The following is a 10,284-nucleotide window of genomic DNA, read 5'->3' as shown; positions in this document are numbered from 1 at the left end:
CTAGGAGAAGAAAACATGGAGTTAAACAGAATCTTGCTTTAGCCTAAATGGTGAAGTTCCTGACTCGTTCTTCATTTCTTCCTTCGTTGGAGCAGCTCTGGGGTGGGTCACTGTCACATGCAGATTTTACAAGCTATGAATTATGTCCTAGTGACTTTTGGCTGCTGGTTTCCATTTTAGGCTAAACAAGGAAAAATACCTCCGTAATACCCCAGCATTAAGGAGCCTTGAAAAAACCCACCCGTGCAAACTTATTGAGTGAGACAGCTGAACCCCATGAAGCGTGGGGCAGCCACGTGCTAATGCATGGCAGAGCTCAGTCCCACAGCAGGCTCCCCAGAAGCACATTGGGGAAAAAAAAAGTTAAGTTTCAGTCAACAGCAATGCAACTGTACCTAGGGGCACAGGAAGAGGTCGAGGCCCGAAGTGCCCACGGAGAGGAGCTGGCGACGGTCCGTAGCGAACAGGCGGCGGAGGCGGCGGCCCCATCACAGGGGAGGTCATGATGGGTGTCCCCGGGAAAGAAGGCGGGCCTTTGGGACTAGCATTAGCCTGCACAGGATTATACTTCAGTGTTACTCACTGTACCCCAAGCATTGGCACTGTTGAACACCACAATCACTCACCCAAAAGCCAAGAGGTGAAAGAGAAGGGGAATAAAAAAAAAAAAAAAAAAAAAAAAAAAAAAAAAAAAAGAGAGAAAACACACCACCACATGCCCCAGGCCACATTAACCAACTAGAAAATAGAGAAAGCTACTGCAGCACCGTTGTCTCTTCACCCAGAACCCTGCCTGCACTACCCTAGGAGTGAGTGCTTAGTGTGCCTTCTGAGATTACAAGTTTTCTTTAGCTAAAGCTGTACTAGAAAAAAGTTCAATTCCTTCTTAAGTGTCCTCCGTGGACAGCCCTTTGGTAAAGGGCCTGGCCACTTTAAATTACATATGGAATTGTGCTTAAATACCACAAGTAAGTCAGCTTCTTAGGGTTACTGTAGTCACTCCAAAGTGTTTGCCTGCAGTCATTAACAAGAAAGATCTCATTTCCTCAATTCCATAAAAACCAGACAGCAACTGTTCATCATTAGAGAAACCTTTTGAGACAGAGGTACAAGCCCTTGGTTAGTTTCGCAGAGCATTTTGTCATTTAGCAGTTCAGAACACCAAGCCTGTTATTCCTCTCCATCAAAGCAGAGCAACACCACACTCAGCCTCAGAATACTCACTGTAGCTGGTTCAATAGATGAAGGTGAATCAGTAGTTACACAGAGGGCTTCAGACTCTTTGGGAGAGGGTTGCTTTTTTTTTTTTTTTTTGGACAGCAAGTAAGGATAGTGACAGGATATAGACAAGACAGAACACGATACAGTTAAAGAAGCAGCAGGAAGAACAGTGAATCATGTATTAGAAACGGTTCCTGAAGGTTGGGGTTTTTCAGCTTACCACTCCATCCATTGCTGTGGAAGGGGAGGTGGTTCTTGGCCCACTACTGATCAGGGATGCTACAGCAGGCCCAAGATCTGTAAAAAGAGCCACAAACATATGTCTTACCATGCTTGGGGTAAGGAACTGAACTGAATTTCTGAACTGAAAGAATATCCGAGTAAGCTGCAGTTGGGTGTAGGCCATACAACTTACCAGGAACAGACATCCTTCCAGGTAACTCTGGCGGCCTTCGTGGAACAGGGGGGCCATCTACCACTGTACCTTAAAGGGAAGCAAGAACCCCAGAGATCCTTATCAATACGTACCTGAGCTATTTCTATTAAAAAAAAAAAAAATCAAAACCACCACTCACCTATTTATTAATAAAGCAGGTATAAATACTCAACATTAACCCTCAAACCAAGATCGGACTTTAGCATTCTTGGGGTAGTAGCACGAGAGAGAATTATCACAGAAGAGAAGTTTAACTGCTTACCAAATTCACTTCTCGAGCCTTCCCTTCGAGGAGCAGAAAGGGGCCGAGCAGGAACTTCTATCATCTGCGTAGGTGATGGATTTCCTCCACTCACAGGTGATGGGCCAAAAGAGCCATCTCTGCTTAAGGGCCCTATGCCAAAGAATTAAAAACACTTGACTGACTTCTCTACAATTTATTATAGCCTTATTTAGGATATAGCGACTCAAAGACCAGAGTTTTGGGAGAAATAGCAGCACTTACCTCGTCGCGGTGGAACTTGGCGATCAGGTCTGCCTGGAGTTGGCTTTACAATTAATGGTCTCTGAAGCATGACAATTTTTTGGTTTACTTCTATCAATCTAATTTTAGAAAAATAAAGGTGGGTTTAGTATTCAAATAATACATGTGAGTTATATTTGTTATAATGTAACAAGGCAAACTGCATTGTCAAATGTTACAGCTTTCACCAAGAAATCTTATTTTAACCACCAGAACAATTTAACAGTAGTTTAAAGTTTGTAACTCAGATATGCACCACACCCCCTGAGCAAGCAGGCTAACCCAGCACCTTGCATAGTTTGAGCTCATTCTCTCTCAAGCAACACACAGTATGTTCAAAGAGCAATAGAAATGGTCTGTACTGTACTTACTTTTGTCTCAGGTTGGCTGCTTCTCTTTTTTCTTCAGCCAGAGCTCTCTCAGCAGAGCGGGCAATAAGCTATTAGGGAAAATTTTGCCAACTGCATTAACTGCACCAACCTGAAGTCAAATGCGAACAGTTTGCATCAGAAAAGGAAGATGAGTCTTACCCAATTGTCATGTGCCTTTTTCTCATGAGCAGCAATCTGAGAAGAAAAGAACTATTATAGTTTATTTTGTCCAACTACTAGTATTTCCAATAACTCAGTACACAGTATTGGAATGGTGCAGTAAAAGGTGACACAATAACCAGCAAGAAAGAAGTTTACCTGGTTTTTGTAAGATCTCTCTGTTTTTTGCAATTCTTCTTCCATATCTTGGATCCTTTGCCTGTAGAAAAGGAGAAAGAGGGGAAGGAGAGAAGTTTAAAGGAGGTTTCTTCAATAGCTGAAATAAAGGAAAACAACAGTCTTCAGAAGATGAAGTTACTTGTAAACTTTCACTTCCTCGATGGCCAGTACAGCTTTTTCATCTGCAGCAGACAATTTCTGCTCCTTCTCCTGACGCTCATACTCTTCCTGGGTTAGTTTTCTGCATAGGGAAAAAAAAAAAAAAAAAGCACCATATATTCCACCATCCTACACCTGCTGACAACAGTGGTATCAGAATTCATAATAATGCGTGAGAATACAGAGAGAAAATAGAGAGGGTTTTTTTTTTTAAAAAAATAGAAATACTGTCTTTTGAAACCAACAGACAAACCCTTTACGTGTAAAACCTGAAAATTAAGGATGCAGAGTTGACTGGAAAGCTCTCTATCAGCATCTAACAATTTGCCAGAATCTAACAGTTGCAAACAGTCCATCTCTTCAGATCCTCTAGTTTACTTACCAATTCTACAGATGGTAATCCAGATTTACAAAGGTACAAACAAGGAAATATGTAAAACTGACATCTAACCAAGTGAAATGAAGAAATTAATGTGTAGTGAAAAAGGGCCCGGGTGACAAACACATTCAATAGTCAACAACCACGTGGAAAGGAGCTTTTTTCTGAGTATTCTGAATACCAATTTATTACATGATCAATTCCCACAGTCTTTTTATAACCTCATAGTTCACTGATTTTTTCATTTTTGACATTTTCCCATAAGTATTTCAAAGGTCCTAATAATGTGTTCCTAATTTACAAGGGCTGTCCCACAAAACTGTAACCATTAAACCAGTAGTAAGTTAACTATTGCTAATAGCCAGTTCAGTGTAATCTATTTCATTTGCTACATGTCAAAACAGTTTTCCAGGAAAAAAAATAATGCAGGAAGTCCTTCACTGTAATCAAGAAGTAGTAACAGGCAGCGTAACTTCCTAAAAGTTTTGGAAGGAATAGAAATCTGTCAGAGAGGTCAAGAGAAAGTTTTCCTTGAAAGATGTGTTTACTACACTTGGATCCTGAAGTTATGAGGTCAGGCAGTTTTACCACTGAGGTGCTGTATGGCCTCAATTCCTTAGCTTGTTCCAACCCTGGGCTTCCCTCAACCTACATACTTAACCTTAGAACTTTCAACTGCTTCTCCACCACAATTTCAGCTTTCGCGTAGAATGTAACTGAAAGCATCCCTGAATCCCACCTCAAATTCTCCCCACAAAATTGAGACAGTATTACAAACATTTCAGCAAGTAACTAAATGAATAAAAGAGGAATGAATACAGATACGCAACTAGTTCTTCACTGCCAGCAATTCATTCATCTCAGCTGCCACCACAAACTCAGCCTTAATTTAGCCCTTTGAGAACGCAAAAGGCTCCCAAGGCTAAAATACAAAGTTTCTACATTTTTAGAATTAGACTCACTGAGCTGAGGTCAGAGTAACAAATGCTAATAGCCATTATATTCTCCTTGACATTTCTGGACAATATGACAGAGCAACCACAGAATCTGCAGACCAACCACCCATCTCATCTCTGCCAAAGTTGTTTGTTTTATAGTAGACGACACTATTCTGAGTGCAAAGTGACAGTCTTTTAGAAACTCCGGAATGGCGGAAAAAGTAGAAAAGGGGTACTAGCTTCAACCATACTGAACCAGCAGGCATCACCTTTCAATCCAAATACAACTTCAAGTTATCTGACGCTTCTCAGCAAAGAGCATTTGGACAGTGCCTATGAAGCAACGTGCTATGTTGTGGAAAAGTAACAAAAGGCTTACTTCTGGAGCGCCATCTCCTTCTGCTGGTAAAGTTCACCAAGAATCTCCACTTTCTGCTGTAGGGTTTTGCATTCATTTTCCAGTCGAGCTTTGGCTGACTGGAGTGAACAGGAGTCGTGTTCTAACTTTTTTATTTGCTCTGTTGGAGAAGCAAAGGTGTGGGAGGTCATGAGGGAGTTGAAGGAAGTTGCAGTGAGAATCGTTATGACACTTAAATGCTCTGTTTCTTTTTAAACCACAACAGCATTTCATCCTAAGCAATTCTACTGCTAAGCCTACCTTCCAGCTCATGTCTTGCTGTTACTTCATCACTCAGTTTGGATTGCAGAAGATTTCTGTCTTCTTCAACTATGGATAACATAGTTTTTACCTGAGAAGAGGAGCAGAAAGTTTATGATTTTAGGCATAGCAGCAATGTGGCTGCATTTATTAGATATCTTGTGTGGCATACCCTGGAGACATCCATCATCTGCTTAATCTGAGTCTTCATCTTCTCACTCTCATTATCTAGAAGAGAAAAATATATTTGTTTTCCCTGTTTCTTAACCCCAATTCCCTGGACTCTACAGCTGTTAAAAATTACTCCCTACAGTTTAATCTGGGATAGGTCTTGTTACACAGAAGAAGAAAAAAAAAAAAAAAAAAAAAAAAAAAAAAAAAAAAAAAAAAAAAAAAAAAAAGAGGGGGAGTTGGGGAACAAAGCACAATAGCAATTTCATGACCAGCACAATAGAACTATTAGATTTACTCCAAAAGGCATTCAGAAGATTCCTTCCTGTCATTCTTGTCACTTCTTCTAGACACCACACTAATTTTAATGTGAATGCAGTATGTGTTACTGGACATATTATCTGAAAAAAATCAAGTAGTGGTAATTTCCAGACCACATATACTGTACGGTTAGAAAAAAAGGAGAGGAGGGGGTGGAAAAAAAAGACTTCAGAACCAGAGATGTAGCAAATATATTTGCACCATCAGGAAAGACAACCTGCCTGAGCAGTTTTGAAAATTTCTACTGCAGTCTTTCAGATTTAAAAGATGTGATTGCCTAAATTAGTTATCTATCCGGAAGTAAGCTCCGTACTCGGTAAAAATTTGTATTAAAAATAAATGTAGCGTAACGACAAAGACGAGATTCTCTGCTTTTGGAATGTTCTTAATTACAAATATTCATATACAGTCTTTAAAACTGTGTTTTTACACTTATGATATACCTAAAAGGTAATCTAAAAGCAATTATTGGCCTTTCTAACAGTTTCTCCCTTCAGTTAGGAGATGCTTTGTGTTCAAGGATTAAAGCTGGCAATCTCTTAACCCACACGCATGGATTGCCCTTGTTCCAGATATGACAGGAACATACCACCACATACGCTGTAGCCACGGGGTGTATCAGCCAGCACCAGGATTACTGTACCTGGCAACTCGCCATTGGCCAAATCGTCTCCTGTGCTCCACTCACGCCCTTCGCCATCCTTCTTGGCCTCAGCTGATGAATCCATGTCAAGCTGCTTCAGCTGCATAATGCAGTTAGTCAAAACCTGGTAATGAAATCAAAGGTTTGCTGAAGAAGAGTAGCTCCACATTTAGTAAAGTATTTCAAAGTATTTTATGGTCTGTAATACTTAAAGGAAGCTTGTTATAAAGAACCTACTTCAATTTCATTTTCCTTGTAGGCAAGTGCTTCTTCTATGTCCTTCTGAGATTTCTGATACAGTTTGATCTGCTCACTGAGCTCAGTATGCCTCTCGCTCCAACCTTCAGCTTCTTTTAGCAGCTGTATGAAGCACCAAGGCAAGATGATTACTTGTTTTATTTTTAGTACAGGGTATATGTAATTAAAGTCTGTTTTACTGACAGCACTAGTGATAACTAATCACCACGGGTCACAGATAAAGGGTAAACTTCATGGTTATCACATTCATCACCAGTCCATTGATAGGACTGGATGCTGGGAATCTTTTTGCAGTTTATATTATTAAGCGATTTTACAAATTTGGCATTTTCTCAGCTAATATCCCAACATCAGAACCAAACTGGTCGCACACTTCAAAAACAGTAGGAATTAATTGCAGTCCAGATGTAACCAAACTACATTCCTTAAAAGACCATCTACTTTATATGTGGAGAAAAGAAACAAACAGATATTTACAATTATTTGTAAAAGAACTGTCATGACTTTTCAGGGCTAAAGGTCTTCCCCGTTTAGCTTAGTTTCAGAATTGCTTTTTGGCAATTCTTTACCACAACTTCCTTCAGCCCTGATCCCAATTAGCAGTCTCCCGATCGTGCAGCGACCACCACATCAGCACAGACTTTCTGTGAAGCTGATGACAAAAACTGAATCACTGGAACCAGCAAAGTCTTCATACTGAAGACATGTGGCTGACCTGCACAAAAAACCTGTGCAGGCAAGTACAACGGGTTTAAGTTTTATCCTGACAGTATCAAATATGGAATTCTGACATATTAAGAAAATGAAGACGTGATGAAGTTATACTCAAGAAAACTAGGAATAAAGCCCTAATATTTCACGCAAAATAGAAAGGAAAAGATGCCTGGCTTGGGTGTAACTTACTTGCTCCTTGCTCTTTTTCAGCCTAGCATTCTCTTCCTGCACATGATGAAGCTCAGATTTCACCTTTTCTTCATTTAGTTTAGCTTCATTAAGGGCTATCTGCACCTATGTATGAAACACAAAGGAAAAAAAAGACATGAAGTCAAACTATGATGGAGGAAAAGCTACATATTCCCCAGTAAAATGGAAAAGAAAAAGGTATACATGCACAAACAACCTGGAATCTGCCAAGTCAGCATTTTCTAACATATCTTAGATATTAATTTTCCTGATACAAGAACTTGTGACTGTGAAGAAGGTGTAGATAATGCTTTACCTCTGAAAGCTCTACAGAATGCACACTGATAGCCTCCTGAAGTTTCTCCAAGGACTTCTGGGTTTCAGAGATCTATAGAAGAAAAAGATGAGCAGTGACTGTATTAGCCTGGAATATACCTTAACGTGAGTAATTATTTTACCTGTGTAATTTGGAAGCATACATGGAAAGTCAAAACACCAACAAATTTCCATTTAAAGAAGCCATTAGACTAGCAGCAGCACAGCACTGCCTTATCAGCAAGGTAAGGAATAAAAACATACAGCACATTACAAACAACTTCCCCCATGACTCCACACCTGTTTGTGGCTGGGAAGTTCCCTGTACACCTGCACAGTCTAGAATGAAAGTAACACGTGCTGCTGTCATTAGCAACAACCTTTGATCAAAACAAGATCAAAGAACTTGTTGGAGCTTACCATTACTACAGAAAACCAGGCTTTAAAAAGAAGGAAAAAAAAGGGAAAAAAGTAAACATAAATAAATACCTTTGGACAACAAGAATGAGGGGCAGCTTAGAGATCTTCACACTTACTACAGAACTAGAAAATGGCTCTTACCAATCTGAAACTTTCAGTTCATACTGTTAAGGCACTTCCTGACTCTGGCTAGGAAGTATTAGACTAGCCCATGACTTGAATGCAACCGGTTATGTGTGAAAGCACATAAACACACAAAGTCCATCAAGATCTTACAAAAGAAAAAAAAACAAGAAAAAACAACACACACAAAACCTAACAACAACAATAACAACAAAAAAAACAGGTCAGATTCTCCCCCTTGAGCTTAGGATGAGTCCGAAATTAACACTTCTCTTTTTGAGGCGGTTCATCTTGCCTGCTCTACCTCAATCTGTTTACCCATCAGGTTGTGACCACCTTTTAGGCCACATTAAGCTAAGGACAGTATGAGACATGAATGCGATTGCTCTCACCTTGTTCTGTTTCTTGTCATTCTTTTTTCTCTCTGTTTCAAGCATTGTGTGCAGATTTTTTACTTTGTCATCTAGCTGACGATTTGCTTCTTCCAGTCCTTTGACAGTGTCCTAAAAAGAGAGTAAAAGACCAACTAAAGCACATTAATTTACTGATGCTTTTGCTTTCAGCGCAGACAGTTAACTGCTTGTTTACCTTAAGCCCTGCAGTTTCATCAGAGAGAATGTCTTTTTGCTCTTGAGCCACTTTCACAGATTCTTTTGCTTCCTTTATCTAAACACAGAAACAATCAAACAACTGAGGAAATTCTCAACATAATATTCAGTAAGAATAGAAAATAAAAATATATTAGCTGTTGCACTGACTGTGTCATTAAATGAGTAACAAAATAAGGATGCAAAGGACAAGAACCTAGAACAATACCTTTTGATCATATTCTGACATCTTTTCTAAGATTTCTGTTTTTTCTTGCAGAAGGTTTTTAATCTTTTCAGCAAGTTGCTTTTCAGTCACTAGGAAGAAAAAGAAAGCTTACAGTAACTGCCCTTCATATCTGGGGAGGGGCAAAAAAAAAATATCAGAGCTATCATTACTATCACTTTAGGGAACATTTTCAAGGACTAAAGAATAAATCAGGACAATGACAATTCCCTGGCAGTCAGGCCTTTCTACAGGAGTCTAAGCATCTTCAGCTTTCATTTAAAGTTAGGATTGAAAACAAGTCAGTAAAGCATTGAAGACTGAAACAAAGCACATAGCTCTTGTATCCACTTCACAGAAGCTGGTCACAGAAGGCACAGCTGAGCACAGCACAGTGCTGGCTACACACAGATGAGGTGTGTTCAAGAGAAGAACTGGCAGCGAGTATGTCAGAGCCGACTCAGACTGCTGCTGTGACACCCAGGGAGCTGCAACACCTTCCCTAACAATCACCTCTTTCTGCTATATTGAAACTGAATGTTTGGTCAGCAAAGACAGGAGGATGAAAGCTCTGAAAGACCTACTGGGAACAGAAGAGAGACTGTCAGCTAGCAGACAGCATCAGTAAGCCTCAAGGAACCACCCCGCTTTCTAACAGACCTCAAAAAGGCTGTAACCAAACAACAGTTCTTTAGGCATGCATTTCTTTCTCAGCCTAAACATGCGGCCAAACAACTCTTAGGACTCAATGAAAATCATTAACATAAATTATTGTATTGCAAATTAAAGAACATCAATTGTCATTCTTTTTCAAGTCCTATACCACCCCCCTATTTGCACACCCCAAGCCCCGTGTGCCTCACAGCAAACCCTGCAGCACAAACAGGAAGCACTGGTTGTTCCAGCTGCATCCCACAGAGTGCAATGGCTACTGCTACTCCTCCTTCCCCTCCCACAGGAACGACTGGGGCCAGAGGATCCCCTGCCCTCCCTGCTCTGGGGAGGGGAGAGCCAACAAGGGACTGCTGAGATACAAGACAGTTCTCAGCAGTTTAAGGCGGGCACAAATCCCTGCGTTAGCCTGGTCTCCCACTTTTAGTACTGTCACAAAGAATGGATAATAGATTTCGTCTTTTGGGACTCCCAGTGTAATCTACCTTTTAAAGCATTTTTGTTACTGTTAATATTCTTCTGGTTTGGATAAAGATTTTAATAACATGACTTGAAGAATATCCTTAGCTTCAGTGGCTTCTATACAGAATCACACAGAAAAATATTTGGGGGGGGGGGGGG

At 40.2% G+C, this 10,284-nt stretch overlaps 1 protein-coding gene across 1 annotated transcript in view; it reads right to left on the bottom strand.

Moving 5' to 3' along the window:
* The window catches only part of MIA3 (MIA SH3 domain ER export factor 3), a 31,050-nt gene that overhangs the window by 895 nt on the left and 19,871 nt on the right, over positions 1 to 10,284 (bottom strand). The window contains exons 8-27 of the mRNA XM_026844640.1: positions 8,995 to 9,083; positions 8,767 to 8,844; positions 8,571 to 8,681; positions 7,637 to 7,708; positions 7,321 to 7,425; positions 6,397 to 6,519; positions 6,160 to 6,283; positions 5,197 to 5,252; positions 5,025 to 5,115; positions 4,746 to 4,884; positions 3,030 to 3,131; positions 2,870 to 2,930; positions 2,711 to 2,746; positions 2,552 to 2,619; positions 2,163 to 2,260; positions 1,920 to 2,051; positions 1,637 to 1,705; positions 1,442 to 1,518; positions 1,225 to 1,296; positions 396 to 552 (exon numbers count right to left, since the gene is read on the bottom strand). Coding sequence (XP_026700441.1) covers positions 396 to 552; positions 1,225 to 1,296; positions 1,442 to 1,518; positions 1,637 to 1,705; positions 1,920 to 2,051; positions 2,163 to 2,260; positions 2,552 to 2,619; positions 2,711 to 2,746; positions 2,870 to 2,930; positions 3,030 to 3,131; positions 4,746 to 4,884; positions 5,025 to 5,115; positions 5,197 to 5,252; positions 6,160 to 6,283; positions 6,397 to 6,519; positions 7,321 to 7,425; positions 7,637 to 7,708; positions 8,571 to 8,681; positions 8,767 to 8,844; positions 8,995 to 9,083 — 1,860 coding nt within the window. The remainder of the gene's footprint in view (positions 1 to 395; positions 553 to 1,224; positions 1,297 to 1,441; positions 1,519 to 1,636; positions 1,706 to 1,919; positions 2,052 to 2,162; positions 2,261 to 2,551; positions 2,620 to 2,710; positions 2,747 to 2,869; positions 2,931 to 3,029; positions 3,132 to 4,745; positions 4,885 to 5,024; positions 5,116 to 5,196; positions 5,253 to 6,159; positions 6,284 to 6,396; positions 6,520 to 7,320; positions 7,426 to 7,636; positions 7,709 to 8,570; positions 8,682 to 8,766; positions 8,845 to 8,994; positions 9,084 to 10,284) is intronic.

Source organism: Athene cunicularia (assembly GCF_003259725.1).
Source record: "Athene cunicularia isolate RWA chromosome 3 unlocalized genomic scaffold, athCun1 chr3_part1, whole genome shotgun sequence".
Taxonomy (NCBI): Eukaryota; Metazoa; Chordata; class Aves; order Strigiformes; family Strigidae; genus Athene; species Athene cunicularia.
Note: the sequence above shows the minus strand (reverse complement) of the source record. Positions and strands in the feature narration are given on the sequence as shown.